Source organism: Hemibagrus wyckioides, linkage group LG03 (genome assembly GCF_019097595.1).
Source record: "Hemibagrus wyckioides isolate EC202008001 linkage group LG03, SWU_Hwy_1.0, whole genome shotgun sequence".
In the NCBI taxonomy this organism is placed as follows: domain Eukaryota; kingdom Metazoa; phylum Chordata; class Actinopteri; order Siluriformes; family Bagridae; genus Hemibagrus; species Hemibagrus wyckioides.
In genome coordinates this window covers 32228488-32248775 of record NC_080712.1, presented here as the reverse complement: position 1 = coordinate 32248775, position 20288 = coordinate 32228488, and the positions used below count along the sequence as shown (strand labels likewise).

At 38.3% G+C, this 20288-nt stretch overlaps 1 protein-coding gene across 2 annotated transcripts; it reads left to right on the top strand.

The window, feature by feature from the left end:
- The first annotated feature begins 5831 nt into the window (after positions 1-5831).
- Positions 5832-14760, top strand: slc30a10 (solute carrier family 30 member 10). 2 transcript variants are annotated; one of them, XR_009204354.1, is made up of 5 exons: positions 5832-6399; positions 9308-9376; positions 10161-10400; positions 10491-13479; positions 13514-14760. XR_009204354.1 is itself a non-coding variant. In XM_058386581.1 (4 exons), exons 1-4 carry the CDS (start codon positions 5910-5912, stop codon positions 10910-10912), a joined length of 1221 nt encoding a protein of 406 aa, XP_058242564.1. In that variant the 5' UTR covers positions 5832-5909; the 3' UTR covers positions 10913-14760. The 2 variants fall into 2 exon arrangements, 1 of the variants encoding a protein (XP_058242564.1); XM_058386581.1 differs by having other exon boundaries at positions 10491-14760.
- The last annotated feature ends 5528 nt before the right edge of the window (positions 14761-20288 follow it).

Sequence of the window (20288 nt, the reverse complement as noted above, 5' to 3'; positions counted from 1 at the left end):
AGAGAAACATTTAATAGAATCAAAAGAGACACAGATAATCTTCTTCCAAAATCTGCTCACCTCTGCCAGATGGTTATGAATTAGCTGCAGATGGATCTGTTAACACCGTGATGCACCAAACATGGATGTATAAAACAAATAAATGATTACAGAAACACAAAATTCTGCGTTTTTCCTCAGTGATGTCAGAAGGTTACAACTTGGCTGTAGAACAAGATAAAAAACATAAGCTTATTTCCAAATAGACACCAAACAACAAAATCCACATGATGGAAACTAAAACCACACAAAGGTTTCAACAAATATCCACATCACTGGATTGTGAAGATTCGATGTACTGGTAACATTCAGGAGCTTGATCTTCAGCAAGAACAAGGACACATGATTCACTGCAAGGTGTCCAACTGGACCTGAATCACAGGAAGAGAAATCAGTGTTAGTCTTTATAATAAACCTTCAACACCACAATTTATGGTCTATACAGCTGTCTGTTAGTGGCATGAATATATAAGTGAACTGGTTCTAAATGTAGTTTGGATGCCAATGGTGTTTAATTAAAACATTTTCCATGTATGGTTTAGACGGTCACGTCTGATCAGGTTTCCAGACGACACAAACCTCTAGAGGATTAGACTCGGAGGCTGTACGTGACCTGCTGAGTCACGGTGAGGTATGAGGAGTACGTGATGTGTGGTTAACTGACTGGGTTACATCCCTGGAAATGTGCTTTAGGATCAGTCGTGCCTGTCGTCCTTCATTTATTTTTCACATTTAGGAACCTGAGCCTAAAACAACAACAACAACAAAAAACAATTTTTACATTTTATCTTGTGCACTTAAATGTTAATTATTATTTAGACTAGATATGTATATATAGAATCTAAAAGTTTAGGACAATTTCTTTTAGTCTAGATTTGCATGCATTATGAGCATCACATCCATCTTCAGCTAGTCGTTTTCTTTGTGCTCTATATTTTCCCTTGGGCTTTAAAGAGATACCAGGCTACACAATAAAATGGTGGAAACTTTGGAACAAAACTCTAGGATCTGAAACGAGACAGAAATGCAGAAGGCCATGAGAGTATGGTTGGTATAAAAACACCAAGCTTTCTGAGGAAACCAGAAATACTCAGTAACCTGTTCAGTCTAAAATGCTGCTGATTTCATGGTGTAAACAGAAGGTCCATACAGAATTCAGTAGACGTCCACTTCATGACCTCATCCTGAGGAAAAGATCAATCATGCAGCCGCAGCTGTAACAAGGGCAGCTGTATGTTTTGCTCCCTGAAGAATAGCAGAAGAGTTTGGTCACAAGATCTCCATGGCTGCCGTTCCCAGAAGTGCTACTGATATCAAGAAGCATCATCGCTCTGCCTTATTTCACGCGATTACCACGGCAGCAGAGGAAATACCTGCGATCGTCTGCCTGCTGGCTGGTGCAATGGAAACGTGACGCCACTGTGTCACCATTAGGGCTGGCCCAGGATGGAGGATCAAGGTAGGGAGCACAGGTCAACGCATGCTCATTGTTGTGAAAATTATTTGGATCTTCATGGTTTCTTTCAGAGATGCTTGAAAATGCTTGAAGAACCATTTATTTTTACTGGGAAAACCAAGTAAGGAACCGACCATAGAGCATGTTTCATATGAAGCACTTGAAGGAAACCAGATAAACAAGTGTTCCTTAAGCTTTAGAATAAAATGGTCAATGAAAAGTGGACTCTGAAGGAGAAGACTCTGCACCAACCACAGAAGACCAAAATAGTCGATGATCAATTTTTCCATACAGGAAGAAAACAAACCAACAGTCTCCAAGAGGCAACACAAGATTTGTCCAAGCTTACCACAAAAAATATGTCAGCACATCAAGAGGGTTTTCCGCCCTTTAAGAAACACCTGATGGACAAAAAATAAAGCCAGCATCTTTGATTGAACGAGACAAAAAAAAAGGAACTGTGCAGTGAAATCATGCCAATTTTTCCAACTAAACCCTGAAAGCTCAGAAAAAACGTTCCTCTTGCAAAAGCTTGAACACTGAAAACCCAGACCTCATGTACAAATCCCAAAGAGTTATTGGGGGAAGTCTTCCAAACACAGATAAAGTGGATCAATGTAAATGAAACAAAGTGTTGACAAAGACGCTAATATCCCTGATCTATGAAACATGGTGGTGGTGGAATCACAGCATTTATAAGATCAACCTTAACAGAAAATCCATAACCATCTCTGGAAACTTTTTTTCCCCAGGCCCAAATCAAATCAAGAAAACAAACTGGGAATGAATCCTGAAAGTAAATACATATGAATTGCATGCAGTAGGGTCCAACAAAATGTTTAGACTGGACTGAATTCTTATATAACTTACTGTAGTTATGTAAATTGCATCAAATTAGAGCCGAAATTCACCTTAGTCATTTCTCTCTGGCAGTGCTGTGTACGTGGACCTATTTTAAGACAAACAAAGCCTATGAATAAATAATGGCCTCGACCTTCTACACGGAGCATCCTGTAATAATAAAACCTTAGACCTCGTACTCGGCTCTCCACACACGTAAACCTACACGTTCTACACACGCAAATTCTACTCTAATACAATATTACTGATAGTTTAATTCCGCTTAACGCATCCATCATTAGATTTAAGTGACTCACTAGCAGTCTTCTGGTTTTGATCACATGCTTTACAGGAAGGAAGGACTTCCCCGTGTTGCTCCATGAGCCGGATTTTCCTCAAGGCCCGCAGTTTTACTTCTCATTCTGACACAGTGTTTCAGAACAAACCATTCTGTAATTTCAAACTATTATCTTCACAACAACTTCAAGATCAAAAACATTCTACAAGGTTAGAAATAAATGAAAAGTAAAGTTAACGTTTAAGATAAGATAATATAGCATAATTATAAATGACATGTTATTAAATATTTTAAAAATCATACCATATGAGTGTATGTAATATAATAAATTTTATATTTTAAAACAATATTAAGTTTAGAGAATAAGTTGTCGAACATGCCTTAAAGTTAAATTATAAACCAGAATAAACACAATTTAAAAAAAAACTTATTTGTTTCCACTTATTTCCCTTTCATTACCTATTTTTTTATTTAATAGTAATTGAATTATTTATTTTTATTTATTTAATTTTATTTAATTATTAGTGGTTTAAATGCCCAGTAAACACATTTACATCAAGAGGCAGTAACTTACAAATGGACACTTATGATGATAATGGCTTATTATTATTATTATTATTATTATTATTATTACTACAATACACATAACCCTCACCTGTCCTTATTGGCTCTCCAGGGTCCATAAATGTTTATAGCTTTATTTTCCTTGAAATAAAACCCATTAACAGCACACACCTGCACACTGCGCTACACTCCTGCACCCTCAAAAGAAAAACACACACAAGCTCATGGCATTCAGATACAAATTTCACTCGAGTTTAGTTTTGGGTCAGATTTCTGATGCTCTTCTTCCTTACTGCTGTGACATCAGAACATGACCTCTGATCATGTAGTGAGGGAGAAAAACGATTGTGCGATTGTGTTCCTTTAAAACCAGGTTTATGATTAAATCTCTCTCTGTGACAAAGGCTGAAGTCAGATAAAACCCCAAGACAGTTATTCTGTAGCTAATACACACATGTACACACACACACACTTCATTTTACTCCAAGCGTGCTTGTGAGAGTCGAGGATTCAAGTTAATAAGTGCTAACAGTTTATCAGCCTCAGTGACCTACAACCTCATGAGCGTACGGCACGTTCCTCAAACGAAGGCTTGGTGAAAGATTCACACGATGCACTCGATTCTGTGGTTTCGGACCAGAGCTACACTGTGTACAAGCTACAAGATCCGCACTTTTAAATGAGAAGTTGTGCGTTATTTTGTTCAACATGGTCTGGAGTTTGTTGCTTCTCTTATTCCACAGCAAATTGCCAACAATTACAATGCTTCATTTATTAAAGAACAAAAATATCACTCACTAAAATTTTAGGGTTACATGTGACATCCATACTTGATTCCCCCACCCCCCCCTTACGCTGTTGAATTGCTCCCTCCCACTCTCTCTCTCTCTCTCTCTCTCTCTCAGACTTCTACTCTTTTCATATATATACACGTTAAATATCTCCTAACAAAAAGATTGCCACATCAACAATTGTTCGTTTCACTTAAACAGTTTTTAAAATCAGTTTATTATTAGTCTTAAATTAAAACACACGTTAGAAAGAGCGCATTAATTAATACTGACCTACTGTTCACATTAGAGATAGAAACACCATCACTGCAGGGCTGTTACACAAAAACTCCACAGGCCTATTAACCTATTAAGACTTTTTTTTTTTTTTACTCAGAGTACACAGACATGACGACTGGCGTTTTCCATCCAGAACCTGTGGGGAGGGGGGTACAAGAAAGGTGACCAGGAGACAAAAAAAAAATAGCTACATGACAAGCTCGACTGGTCTTACAGGCTTGCAAAAGTTTAGGGAAAAGTAAATGATAGAAATCAGCTGAATCGCAAAAAAAAGTGACACACAGGATTAACTGAAGAGTCTAGTTTATGATGCGTGAACAGATGAAATTGTTTTATACATGATTAGATATTAATAAAAAAATATATTAGATTATACACAACCATTACTTTGTCTATTGAGGTGGAGGGTTTAATCCTGCAAAAGTCCAATTTGACTTCTGAGAAAACTGTACTCATTATCACTGTTTTTTTTCCCCTTAACCCTTAAATCAGGTGTCCTTTCGAAAGCTACAGCACGACAAATCGAACCATGTTAACCTTTGCTCACAGGTGACTCTGCCCAGATGCTGAGCAAGCACTTGCTACTGTACACCTACAGAAACGTCCCAGAATGACCCGTGGCTCCTCCAGGTACAACCGACGACCTTGAGGTGATAAAGCTGTGAATAAATGAAGATTATTCGGCAGCAGAACAACTAACAATACTATTCCAATGATAATATAATGCATGATTGCTTATTTAAATCATTTACTACTGACATTATTATAATTTAAAAATCCATGTGGGTGTTTTCCCACCTCACAGCGAGGTTCTCCTGGAAATAAAAGAAAGTACAAGATAATATTTTTCAACCTGACATCTTTATGAACAATTCATTTACAGCACAATAATACAACATAATTACAATATTTATTACTGACTACGCTTACTGAAGATCAACAAATGAAGGGGGGAAATAAAGTTGTACTAGAAGTATTTTGCAATACTACACAAAGTGCTACTGTATTATTATTATTATTATTATTATTATTATTATTATTATTATTATTATGTTAATCCCAATATATAACACAGCAAGGTTCATAACCACCAGCACCACCAGCCCATCCAGGATGTTTTTAATACCCAAGTCCCAGGAAACAATCTTGACCCTCCACTAAAACATTGCCTGTACACAAACAAACAATTACACGCACCAGTACACAAGATTTTTCAGGCAGAACAATAGACAAAGAATATAATACAATTTTTTTAATCGTCAAAAGAGTATGCAATTACTATAAAATTCCCGAAAGGATACTTTTCTAGGCAACATTTTCCATGTTTATACAAAATTAATTTTCTAGATTATAAAGCACTTTTTGTGTTACCACGTGCTCCATCATGGTCTTCTATAGAGCACTTTTTTTTATTATACAACAATGATACTCAACATTAATCTTTAAAACTTGTAATAAGGACGGTTGCCATGGAGACGGCACCGCCCTTCTTGGGTGCTGCAATTGAGAACAGTGGGAGAAGGAGGAGGAGGAGGAGCGGGAAGTGCGCGCGCCGGCGCAAGGCGGTGCCGGTGCGGGTTTAACGGGAGCCGCACATCCCGCTTTTCCTCATTGAGCTCCGCGTTCCGTTCTGCACTTCGACATGGGGCGCTACAGCGGACAGACATGCCGCCTGATTTTCATGCTCGTGATCACGGCGATCTTTTTCGTGGCCGAGATCGTGGCTGGTTATTTGGGGAACTCGTTGGCGCTGGTCTCGGACTCGTTCAACATGCTGTCGGACATCCTGTCTCTGTGCGTGGGGCTGGCTGCGGGGAGACTTGCGCGCCGGCCCGCTTCTCCCCGCTGCACGTTCGGCCTGGCCCGGGCTGAGGTGGTGGGCGCGCTGGCCAACGCGGCTTTCCTGGCGGCGCTCTGCTTCTCCGTGTCCGCCGAGGCGCTCAAGAGGCTGGCGCGGCCCGAGGCTGTGGACGAGCCTTTCATCGTGCTGATCGTCGGCTCTCTCGGGCTCGGGGTCAACATCGTCGGGCTGCTCGTGTTCCAGGACTGGCGGTGGCTATGTGGGAAGAAGGACAAGAGCCGAGACAAATCGACCGACAGCGACGGGAAAATAGTCATGAACGGCGAAGCAGGTGCTCCGTTTCGTGCTGCAGTATTCTCCACTTCACACTTAACATTACTGAAAGCTAATTATGAAAAAGGTTATGAAAAAGGAAAACAAAATTCCAACTCTGGTCACGTGCACAACTTGCACTAATCATTCAAAGTAGTAGCTCGCTGAAAAAATCGAACGATTTGCAAAACTTAATCATTTAGAGAGTGTTTAACTCTGAGGGGAAAAAACAAACAAACCCGTCTTGTGCAATTTTATTTTCAATAAATAAGCACAACTTGCAGTCAGGAATGAGTAGCTTTATGGTGGGGAAGGAGAAAAAAGGGCAAACATGGCCTCATTCTCCAAACAGTAGTGACGTTTGAAAAGCCAAAAAGGTCAAAATTAAGATGAGAGTTGTGATGTCACAGGTGTAGTTCACTTTAGGGGGTGGGGACTGGGGGCAGGGTTGGGTGGTGAAGATAGCACAAATGATCCGATCAAAACGTAGTAATTTGCAGGACATGTTCAATAAAGATGTAGCATGTTGGGTCAATATGCACCTAGAATAACAAGAGGAAATTAGTTTAAAAGAGGAAATTAGGACTTTAAAAGATCCAGTGTAACTAAACCACACACGCTGACAGGAGATAAAAAAAATAAAAAAAAAGAAGCTGGAGCTTTTATGGAACTTTTATTACAGGGAAATTCTGCTTTGTCAGAGTGAGTCAGCGTTTTGGGCTCCACTTTAAAGCTTTGTAATTAATTAAGCTTTAGTCTACCATCTCTAATTAGTCACCTAGGGAACAGCGCTAAACAGGGGAACAGTCACGGGGTTTGTGTGAGAGATAAAGCAATAACCCACATTACATAACGTTATGACTGTATAGATCAGCCAACTGTATAAGGAGAGGTTTCACTCTCATCTGACTCGCACAGAGGTCAGGATACAGTAACTAATGAGCAACGCTAGCTTAGGCTTAACCACTCAGCAGGTGTTGTGTGCTGTGGAGGTGTGTTGTACCGTTATGCCCCATCAGGTGGACAGAATGTCAGTAAGGTGATCTTTCTCAGCCTGCATATCAGCATTATGAGTGAACAGTGAAATTAAATTGCTTAGCAAGCTAGCATTAGGTCATTTTAATGTCTAGTGACATCAGCTGTAGATAACCCTGCATGATCACATCACTACAATGTGGTCACTTTTTAACTCTCTCAATTCTGATTGGTCAGATGTTGGGGATTATTTTTCCAGAAATGCCGCTCTGACATTGTTCTAGTTCGGGCAAAGCGCTTGTTCCGATATTTTATCGCTTCTGTAGTAACCACCTAGAGACTTGCACAGCGGACACTCCACGTGAATGGATTAAAAACAGTAAACTTCTCCAAAGAGCCAAAAGTTTAAAATTCATGGAAGGAGTCTCCAGTTTCAGCACTGTAGAGCTAATGAGAAAGCAATTAGGACTATTTATTTTTTTACCTTAAATTCTTAAGAATAAGTTAATTAACTAGTTATAGCTACTACACTGCAAGTAATACAAACTATATTAGTGCAACACTGTTTGTAATTATAAATGGACAAAAAATTTATTTAAAAAAAGAACATTGCTATATTATAAAAGGAACAACACACTTTGGGATGGTGCTGGTGCTGTTTTAGGAATGTAACCCACCTCAGTACATGGGTGATGCCCTGATCGTTTTCCAGCAACAGCACAACTCCAGGTGGTTTATTCGTAGAGCGGGATTCAAGAAATTTTTGCACAGGGATAAGGAGAATGAGGAGAAAACTGTGGAGACGTGTCTGGAAAGTCTATTTTGTATTTACTCTCTGGATGATGTAGGCGGGATATGAGAGTATATCCAAGAGCTGTGAAAACAAATATTTGGGTTATAGCAGTCTGTTTGCCTAATAAAAGGTATGATGTACAAACTCATGCAGCTCCAACAGACTCATCAGGTGGCCTTTGAAGTGAGACTTGCTGCGGCCCAGATCACATGAGTAGGCTGTGTTTTAGGCTACAACAATAATGGACAAGTCAGCAATAAGACAATACTGTAGGTTGCTTATATTACACAAAAGGCACAGGGCTACAAGTCAGGCCAAGGGGAACTGGGCAATGCTGGATATGGCAAAAAAAATAAAATAAGAAAATTCAAGATGGCCCCCAAAACTAGCAGACATCCTAGAAATGTCATACACTAGCTGTTCGAGTACAAAGTGCATGGTGTTCAGTTGGTCATTTGGGACACTGTTGACTTCTGTCACTGATCAACCGGTTAAAAAGAAAGAAAGAAGGTGTTAAGAGTAAACCCACATCCAGCCCCGTTTCTACTAAACTTTAGCTAAATAGATTTTCAGCCTTCCTCCAAACAAGAAGCACCAAACCAGTAGCAGTGCCAAAGAACACAAAGCAGGTGTACAGGATCGAGATATTCTCGTGATTCAGTGAAACGTTGAGCCTGTAGTTGTGTGAGAGCAGTAAGAACATGCAGGGGCAGAGAGGTTTCTCCTGACTTCTTGTCTACATGTTATGCTCGCTATGCAGTTGCAGCGTTTTCACATGGCCTCTGGGCCGAAAGTATTTGCCCAGTTCACCTGAACTAACTGGTTCTGTCAGTTGAGGGTTAAAAGGGCAAAAACCCTCAGAGAAATCAACTTTACACGTAAATAAAAGCATCTCAAGTGTCAAGGTGTGAGAAAGAAAACTTTTGAATCTTGAACGTTTCTAATTTGAAGCGACTAATAAACACAACTACTGAATTAAAGTGCGAGATGAAAGATGGAAGCGATGATGTTTGTGAGTGTGAACGAATGCATGTTGAAAATAACCTTGTCAACGTGTCCATGCACATGTCCTCCTCCCTCAGCTCCATGTTAATGGTGTGTAAAAGTCCTGCGCGATAGCAGCAAGTGCGCTCAGCACTCGTGTTCTGTCCATCCACAGGCTCCGACTCGGCTGCTTCACAACACCAGGATAAGAAGCAGAGTGACGGACCTCCACTCAACATAAGAGGTACGAGAGCTTCACGTCTTCCTGTCTGCCGTGTGTCCATCTCAGAGCCGTACTGCCGATAGGCTCCCGTCTTACACTGGTCCTAATTCAAGATCACGGCCTGTGCGCTTGATATTTCATGTCACTGTGTAGAAAAGCTTTACAATTAGCAGACAGAAAGAAAGAAAGAAAGAAAGAAAGACAGAAAGAAAGAAAGAAAGAAAGAAAGAAAGAAAGAAAGAAAGAAAGTAAAATGAAAGGGTTGAGGGGGGTAAATGAAAAAAAATTGATTAAAGAATAAAAAATATAAATGGACAAGCAGTTGAGAAAGAGCAAAAAGAAAGAAGAGAAAAAGTAAAAAGAATGAACAAAAAAGAGAAAGGAAAGATGCGGAATGAGCGGACAGTATGAAAAAGAACCAATGAGGAAAAAGAAAGGATGAGCAAGGAGCAAGAAGTGAGCAAGAAATGAACTAACAGAAAGGAGAGCAAAGACAGGAAAGGAAAAAGAAAGGATGATAGAAAGAAAAGGATAACAAGAAAAGATGAAAGAAAGAAAAAACAGACAAAATATAAAAATAAAGAGTAAGGAATAAAAAACGACAGGAATGAAAGTGGGCTCACTAACTGTTCCTGAATGTCACCAGAAGTTCAGATGTCAGAGACTCTCTCGGAACGTGAAGCGTCCAATGCTAAATAAAGGTTAAGGGAAAAAGAGGAAAAAATAAAAAACTAAAATCCTGTTCTAAATGCTTCTGGTCATGCTGCAGGTCTTTCGTTATCTTATCGTCTCTCTTCACCTGTAGGAGTTTTGCTCCATGTGCTGAACGATGCTCTGGGCTCGGTGGTGGTGGTGGTAGCCGCGGTGCTGTTTTACGTGCGGCCCCTGCCACCTGACGCGCCCTGTAATTGGCAGTGCTACGTGGACCCGAGCCTGACGCTGGTCATGGTGGCCATCATCGTGTCCTCAGCTGTTCCTCTAGTCAAAGAGACCACCAGAATTCTGCTGCAGATGAGTCCACCTGATCTAGACGTCTCCTCAATCTGTGAGTAGAAAGCGCCAGTTCAGGTTGCTGTGTCTTGTTTCGTTACTGTACTGTCTGGACTCATGCACCTCTTCCCCATGTCCTTCACAGTGGAGGATGTCTGCCGGCTGCCCGGAGTCCTCGGCGTTCATGAACTGCACATATGGGAGCTGGCCAAAGACAGGAACGTGGCCTCCATGCACGTCAAACTGTCCTCAGACCTGGAAAGCTCGAAAGGAGAAATCCGACGTCTCCACGGTAAGATCAGAGAGATGTTACATCGCCTGGGGGTCCACAGCGTCACACTGCAGACCGAGTTCATCAACGAGGACATGGAGAATGAACACTGTGGAGCGCCGTGTGTCTCCTACGACTGTCTGAAGCAGTCCTGCTGTCCTGCTGACCAGACGACACAGAACCACACCGATCTCCATAAAGTGAAGGACTCCTGCAGAACTGGAGAAGTGGCCGTGGACTTTGCGGACGGGTGTAGAGATGAGGAACCGAGACTCCTGGCGAGCACGCCCTTCTAAAAACCTTCAGGTCTGCTTCTCTAACTAAACTGAGCTTTAACCAGAACCAAACATGCTAAAGGCTAGAAACAAAGAATCCAGTCAAATTCAGTCTTTATGGCTGAGGGACTGTGTTTTTTCCCCCCAAACGCACTGCAATTGAATTGTTCATTTAGTTCCATTAACATTTGCGCTAACCGCTAATTGGGGAGCGTGATGTATCGTTATACTAGAAGCCATTTCTACTACACACGTTACACCTCTGAATTAACAAGCTGCAACAAAACATTTTGGTTGGGAAGAAAATCCAAAATATTCAAAACACAAAAAATAAAATCCGGCATTAATTGTTTTTTTTTTTATTTTCAGTCTGATTGTTTAAACATCAAATAATTAAAACTGTGTATGTATTTAAATGTAAAAAGCTTTGTTAGCTACTGACTAGGTGACAAAACCAAGAAGCTACATTGCTATTTGATTTTTTTCCCCAACACCCTCAGAGAGAAGCAACAAAATCCTTTAACCTGGCTGAAATCTTGCCTCAAATGCATCAATAAATTAACCCAAATCTATCAGACCTGTAGAGTTTATAAAGCTACTCCAGCTCTCTAACTAACCCTTGAACATTCCAGAGAAATATTACCTCAGGACTGGTATTGCTAACTAGCTTCAGATTTCTACCCTTTTTTGATTTTTGGTTAGAGAACTGAGCTAATGTGGTTCTGAGAAACTGTCTGGAACGTTCCGGATAAAAATCACAAACCAGCAGAGATTTGAGAGGATTAGTCACAACACCGCTCTGAAAATGAACCAAAATTTTATCTTTGCATAGCGTTGGTCGCTTGGCTTGTTGGTGAACATGGCTACCGGCAGAACTGCTGCTAACCACAAATTAGCCAAGTGCGCTAACCCTGTGCAAAATCTGAAACTTCTCAAAATGAACTCTAGCGAGGACTTTTATTAAACACTAGCATCTGGGATAGAAGCTCAAACCTCACCGTTAGCCTTTTGGTTGGAGGCGATGGAATAATCCAGATAGAAATCCAGGTATCTCAGGGACTAGAATGACCTTTCTGCAAACTACTGTATTTATTTAACTTCCTGTGCTGTTGGCTGTGATGCAATCAGTTTCTGCTGCATTCTAAAGATGAAGAACGGCTAACTTCGTTACGAAAGGATCGTACGGCCGAGACCAATGTGTGCCCTTAAATCTTGATCTTAAATCTCATGGTGCAGATGCTTTAATCCCAGTGAGCAGCGACTGGACCGAGGCGACCGGCTGGAGGTTGAACACACGGCTTTTCCGGGTCTGTTTTGTGTTGGCCTTAAAAAATCGTAAAAACGTTACTTTCACTTAGCTTACCATCTCAACATTATTATTTTTTTGTGTCTTAATTGCAAATGTTACTTTAACATAATATTTAACATCATAATCCACTGAATGTTAGCAGACAGGATTAGGATTATAAACTAATATTCTAATGAACTAGTTATAGCGAGAGATGATGTGGTCTGTAACAAAAGTGAAAAGTCCAAATAAACGGTGAGAATTTATTAAGTGTGTAGAAGCCATTTTAGCTAGACATCATTTCATCTCCATAACTTATTTCACGATGTGATCACCAATACAATTTCACCCAGTCACTTCCATGATGAGCCATGAACATGAATTTCTAAAATGACTCATTCATGACACTTCATACTCAGAAACCTAGGACAGGGATGTCCAGTCTTATCCGCAAAGGGCCGGTGTGGGTGCAGGTTTTCAGTCTAACTGAGCAGAAGCTACACATGAGTCTACTGAAAGCCAAGATCAGTTGATTAGCCAGTTGGAATCAGGTGCAGTTTCTGCTTAGTTGGAATGAAAACCTGCACCCACACCGGCCCTTTCTGGATAAGATTGGACACCCATGCCCTCCCCTAGGATAAATCCGACAGATTTAGAAATTAGAAGCTAAAATTCGGTAAAATAGGCTAAAGTGATCGTTAAACATCTGGTCAAAATGATGCAGGTCAAACTGATGAGAAATTAAAAAACACTCATTAAATGTTTTCTCAATGTTTTTTTTATATTTGGCATTTTCACATCTTTGAAATATTTGAGTGCTCATCACTGGGATTATAATTTACTACCGTGTTAAAATCTTAAACTAGCTTGCATTTTATTCGAGTCTCAGTGTAACGTCTGGGACCACCGCCCTATGCGGGGCTCGACCCCAGACGCCCGTGGTGTGTGTGCGCACGCCAGCACACGGTGTAATGAGACCCATGCGCAGGATTCAGCGAAGCACTGCTTTTATTATATTTAAGACGCGACATAGGGAAACAAACGTAACACTAGACATGGCGTGGTTAACTAAACAAAACAAAACAAAACAAAACCTAGACCTTAGCTTGGACATGGAACTTAGCAAACAAAACCCCAATAGAAACCACGGTACAGATAACAATCATGGACAAGGACACAAACACAAGGATCCCTATTTATAGGGGTAAACATTAGGGCTAATGGGATACAGGTGACACATTCAGGATAGGAACAATAGGAAGGGCGTAACAAAAGACACACAAAGAAGCAGGCATCCAAGGTTCACCTGCCAGCGCCCTCTCTGGGCCTGGCAGGGAACTGTCCAGCTGTTCCTGACACTCAGTTTATTTTTATTTTATTTTTTGTTTTATGATTTTCTTACAGATATGCATATCCTAACTTTTGATGTGTTGTAGCTTTTTTTTTTTTTTTTTTTTGGATGACAATTTTTGTCTTTTCTATTTCTTACATGTTTGAGCCTCAATCATCATCATAAATTAGCAGGAACTGAACTTTGACCTTTTACCTCAGACACTACAGGAAATACGTCTAGGCAATGCTGACTAATATGAAGTGATTGTCGTTGTTCTTTGTAAAATGTAAAATTGTAAACTCTTTCATAGGGTACCTATATAGATGTAGGTATATAGAGTTAATCTGCAATATTGTTGGCATTGTTTTGATTTCGAAGAGTTTGCATTTGCACATTACTTTTTGTCCATCAGACTGTGATGTAAATACCAAAGTGCACTTTCTGTTAGCGTAGCGACTCACGATTCCTTTAGACTTCAGTGGGTACGTAGCAAATCCTGCCTCACAGCTCAGCTTTCCAGACATCATCACCACACAGACTGGCACACTGGCATGAACAACAGCTTGGAAACTAAGTGTTAACAATCTAAATGAAACGTACCCAAAGAAATTGTCTTCCCTGTTGACTGTGACGAACAAGAAAATAATCGATGGAAGAAAAACTTTGTGGAGCTCATTATGTTCAGCTGAACATATTCTCCTCAAGTCAAGCACTTCTTGTATTAAATAAAAAGAATTTAAATTTGTAAATGTTAGATTTGATGAACCTGTAGTATATTTTATTAACAATATTAAACGTTCGATGCAAAATCCATTTACTAAGCTAAAAACGGACCCCGTCTCAAAAAAGTTTATAACATAGAAACATAAAAACGAGGAAGATTCTGGTGTAAATATACCGAGAATCAAACTGAGCTGAAGGTTCAGGTGAAGGTGAAGCCAGGATTGAGAACCGATTGGAAACAAACATCAACGATTAAATATTTTAGTTCATTTTTTGATTTGAAATCTGATCCGAGTATCTGCTGTACGTTAGTTACTAGAACACTGGTTGTAAAACGTGTTGAAACTTTAGCCTTTATTTCTACTGACCTCCAGTGGACGAGCGTGAAAAGCGTGATGTCTGGAAAGCAGCTGAATCTCAGACTCTTCTGCGTGATTTGTTTTTTGTTTTTTTTTTATATAGATTCATTGTTCCTGATTTTTTGTTTCCATAAAATCAAACAAATAAACTTGTTCAGTTATTGTTGCATCTTTGTAATTATTTCCCCACAAACTCTAACCTCATGGACTAGCCAGCTGGAATAAATACATTCATATTGCTGATGAAAATTGTACAAATACAAAACATGAGTGAAGATTTCTTTATCAGGATTTAAAACCAAGACTGAGATAAAACCACACCGCTGTTACCTGTTCCGGTGCACTGACATCTTGAGAAGCAGCCGATATTAATACCTAGGTGAAATTTATTTCTTTAAAAACTATGCCTCAAAAAAAAAGAAACACTCGAAAAAATGCAACAAAATTTTAATAAAAAAATTAAAAAATAACCAACAAGAATCTCTTTAAATATAACTAATAACAGTCTAGAGAAGAAAAAGAAATTTTGTAACGCAATTATAAATCATTTGATTCATCAAAGAACTGGATTTAACAAAAAGAGAGAAAAAAATATAAAAGTAATAAATAACCTTCAAGAATCTCTTTAAATATAACGAATAACAAGACAATAATCCAGAGAAGAACTGGATCAAAGAACTGGATTTTTTTTTTTTAAATGAAAAAAAAAATGCAATAAAATAAATAAACATTAATTAAATAATAATAATTAATAATTAATTAATAAATAAATAAATAAATAAATAAATAAATGAACTCAAGAAACCAACTCAAGAATCTATTTATAAATTACTAATAACAATCCAGACGAGAAAAAACAAAACAAAAACAAACTATTTGATTCAAAGAACTAGATTTTAAAGAGAGAGAGAGAGAGAGAGAGAAAGAGAGAGAGAGAGAGAGAAAATGCAAGAAAATAAAAATAAATTTAAAAAATTAATTAAATAAATAACCAACAAGAATCTCTATAAATAACTAATAATTCAAAGAAGAAAAAGAAAACAATTACAAACTATTTGATTCATCAAAGAACTGGATTTTTTTTATATCTATCATTATTATTATTATTATTATTATTATTATTATGTTCCCTCTGATATCCATGCCACCATTTTAGCTGCCTGATAGTGAACCTGAGCGCCAGAGCATCATCTCTAGAAACTAAATTATAATCTTTAACCATGTTCAGAGTTTCAAATTAAGCTCACAGCCCTTCATTAAGTAGGAATTATTTAGTCCAAAGTGAAGTCTTGTCATTACCATTATAAACGGAAATGTATTGTTAAAGCTAATCTGTTTATTTCACACAAAGCCTTTAGTGCCATTATCTTCAGATGAACATACAGTTTAAAACGTTACGACGAAATAAATAAAACATCTCCAGGATTTTTTTTTTTTTTTTAAATCAGTTAAAACGCAGCAGCAGCACAGTCGGGTCCAAAAGTCCAGATTCTCTACCAAGAACTGTTTATATTTCACTCACTGTGTCTCCAAGAGTGGAAAAAGAGACAGAAAACTGGATTTACATTAAAGTCTGGATCTCAAGTTAAAGTGTCTACACTTAGAGGTGAATAAAAAAAACAGTTGATGACTTACAGAAATCATTTTTATTAAATTATTTCCTAACACTGTCTCAAGTGAAAATTGACAAAACTTTTTTAAAACTAATTTATACCTTTATATTTTTGTACAAAATCTTTTACATCACCGCATCAATTAAATAAATCATTATTTTATTATTATAAAAAAAAATTTAAATAGTTTATTTATATTTTAAAATTAGATTATTTAAATGTTTTATTTATTTTCTTTTTTTTTAATTTAAGGAAAGCATTTCCAGTGTCAGATTTCTGTAACAAGAGTTTCTATTTTTATTTTTTATTATTTTATTTTATTTTTAAATTAAATTCACAAACGAGAGGCAAAAAAAAGGAAAGAAAAATATTTATATCTGATGACAGAATTGATGACAACTTACCTGCATTTCTCAGCCTCGGACGTGTTGTTATTTATACAGAAAAAGATATTTTTTTGCTTCGAATTTCTTTTTCTCAAATCGACTTTCACTACAGATGACATACACAATATTTTTTAAATACATATTTTAAAATAAATATGTATTTTTTAAAATTTATTTATTTATTTAATTATTAGTGTTTGCGTGATAAATTATTTCGTTATTTATCCCGTTTATATTTTATTTATTTTAAAATGTTCCCGATTATAGTTTTTCTGTATTTTACATAATTCACATCAAAGACTCCCCCCTTCACCTACTGTTGTTGTTGATTTCTTTTTAATTAATAATAAAAATTACTTCAAACACAAAACACAAATACATACATTATTTGCAACTCAGCGTTACACACAGTGTGTATTTGTTTCCTCATCTTTACATTCATAGTGATACAGAAGTATGAAAAAAAGGAAATAAATTATATAAATGGAAAAAAAACTCTCCTTATATTCTCTCTCTCTCTCTCTCTCTCTCTCTCTTTCTCTTTCTCTCTCAAGTTTTTAAATAAAGTGTGCAGATAAAACTCCATAATGATTTATGGAAATGTCCCTATCGAATCAAAACAGGGTCCCTTTAAATAATAATAATAATAATAAGAAGAAGAAGAAGAAGAAGAAGAAGAAGAAGAAGAAGAAGAAGAAGAAGAAGAAGAAGAAATTTTGTTGTTATGTTTATAAAACTACATAAAATATGAGCAAAAATTCATAGTAAGGCGAAGAGCAATACCTCTCTCTGGCCAGCAGATGGCGCCAAACACACACACACACACACACACACACACACACACACACACACACACAGAGAGAGAGAGAGAGAGAGAGAGAGAGAGAGAGAGAGCTAAAATCTACGCACGTGTTTTTTTTTTATCCTTTTAGTATTCATCAGACATCAGATGAAAAGTACCCAACTACACAAATCACCCAAAATAAAAAATAGCACACACACACACACACACATACACATACACATACATACATACATATACATATATATATATATATATATATATATATATATATATATATATATATATACACACACACACATATGACTGCACACCAGTGCACAAAGCAAGTTCCATAAAGACATGGATGAGTGAGTTTGATGTGGAGGAACTTGACTGGCCTGCAACCCCATAGAATACCTTTGGGATGAATTAAAGTGGAGACTGCGAGCCAGACTAAAACTGAGACGTCTGCCTTTACATGCACATGAATGTAATATGAATGTGATATGCAGCTATAACAGCTTCAACTCTTCTGGGAAGGCTTTCCACAAGGTTTAGGAGTGTGTTTATGGGAATTTTTGACCGTTCCTCTAGAAGCGCATTTGTGAGGTCAGGCACTGATGTTGGATGAGAAGGTCTGGCCCACAGTGTCCACTCTAATTCATCCCAAAGGTGTTCTATGGGGTTGAGGTCAAGACTCTGTGCAGGTCAGTCAAGTTCCTCCACACCAAACTCACTCATCCATGTCTTTATGGACCTTTGTGCTTTGTGCACTGGTGTGCAGTCATGTTGGAACAGGAAGGGGTCATCCCCAAACTGTTCCCACAAAGATATTTCCAAAATATCTTGGTATGAAGCTGAAGCATTAAGAGTTCCTTTCACTGGAACTAAAGGACCGAGCCCAACCCCTGAAAAACATCACCTGATCTTAATCATTTGGAGGGGTGTCCCAAAACTTTTGGCAATATAGTGTATGTAATTATCATAATCTGGTGGTTTGTTGTTGTTGTTGTCTTTTAATCATCTAAATAAAGCATAACAGCTCAAAGGGAGATAAGATGATGAATGAAGATATAAATAGAAGCAGTCAGTGGGTTGAATCGAGCATTTTCTTGCTGCAAGTCACACAAAAATAAACTAAAAGAAACCCTGGAAATTCTGCAGGGACTGAGAAAAGATCTACAAGAACATTCACACACTTTGCAACTAAAACATTCCCTTCAGATCTCTTATTTATTTATTTATTTACTTACTATGAAACCTCTTAGCCCTCAGTGTGCTTTTTTCCACATCCTCGTAATCTTTTACGCACAGGTGTGTAAAGCCTCAGCCGCTGAACCACACCATGAGGTCGGGTTTATAAGGTCATGTTTATGACTTACTTAATGTTTCTTTTTCCGAGAGCTCTCGGGGTTAACGGTCACGCTCAGACAGATCCACACGTTTCTACTCTGTTTTGTATCAGTGTGTATCAGTTTTGTATCAGACAGTGTTTAGTTAACGTACGCACAAAGACGTGGAGGTGAAACTAACCGAGTGAATCCTTCTGGAACAAGCCCATCATCCTACAGCCAGAAACGGCATCTTCTGAAATAAAAACAAATCCACTACACACACACACACACACGCATGTGCAGATTTTAAATACCACAGTGTTTCCATTTTAAATACCACATTGATTTCCAGTTTCCGATTGGTTTTCAATCAGGAGACAGTTCAAGTCGTGTTCATGGAAGGAGTCTCCAGTGTCGGAGTTGTTTAAAAAGTTTTCCCAAAGTTATAACAAAGCGGTTTTGTTCTTTGTGGGAGAGAAAAAGCACTAAAGAGATTCAAAGTCGCTTCCTCGCTATTTTTTTTTTGTTAAAAATGTCATGTTACACAGAAACCGCAAATAACTTCACCGTAGCTACAAAATACTGACACTGGAGTCTCCTTCTTTAATGTTAAAATAAATTTAAAAAAAAACCTCATATCTATATTGAAAACGTTACTATAGAAACGAGAATGTATTAAAACGACAGATTTATTTATTTATTTAATTTACATTTTATTAATGTAATTTTATTTATTTATTTATTTTTTTTTTACAAACCATTCAACTTTCTTTAAATGTGTTTACGTCAAAACATTTTTTTTATTTTTGTCTTCTCATTATTCCTGCCCCTTTTCTGATACCTGGGGATGCACCGGTCATCTGGGGGGCATCGTCACCTGGGGGCATCGTAAAGGTCAAACATGAAACGTTTGACACACGCTCTTTTCCTTCACCTCCATCCCGACGCTACAGGTATGTCACGCTAACAGCCTCGTTCCCTGAGGTTTCTGCTTCTCTCCATGATGTCAAAACAGGTAGGACGCGCATGTGTGTGTGTGTGTGTGTGTGTGTATACACACAAATGAACACACACTCCACCCAGATCAGGAGCAGAAACAGAGTGAGGGGAAAAAAGGACAAGGGCTGACTGCTTTGCATTGACATCACACATTCCCAGGCAACCTGTTAGTCTGTGGTAGTTGTCAAGGCAACAACGTTTCACCTTGAAACGTCTCCTGTCTCAGTGTGTGTGTGTGACCATCATGACAAGATTCTATCCTACACTATTAACACAAAATTAGAGCACTATTTTGCACATATCCACATATTATCCACCCTGGCTGTGTTCTAAATGCCTACAATGCACCATATGACCTGTATAGGGAATAGAGTGATTTGGGACATGTCCTCACAGGTGGGTAAAATTCTTGCAGTGAGGTTTTTATGCGTCTATGGTTTACCTCATTGCTCGCAGACAGCTGGGCGTATGGAGCCTAGAAAGAAATGCTTGTGGTTGTGGTTTGGGACGCAGCCGTAGTGCTGATCTTTATGTGGCCTGGATAGTGAGCATGGTTTGTGGTTGAGAAAGTGGCATGA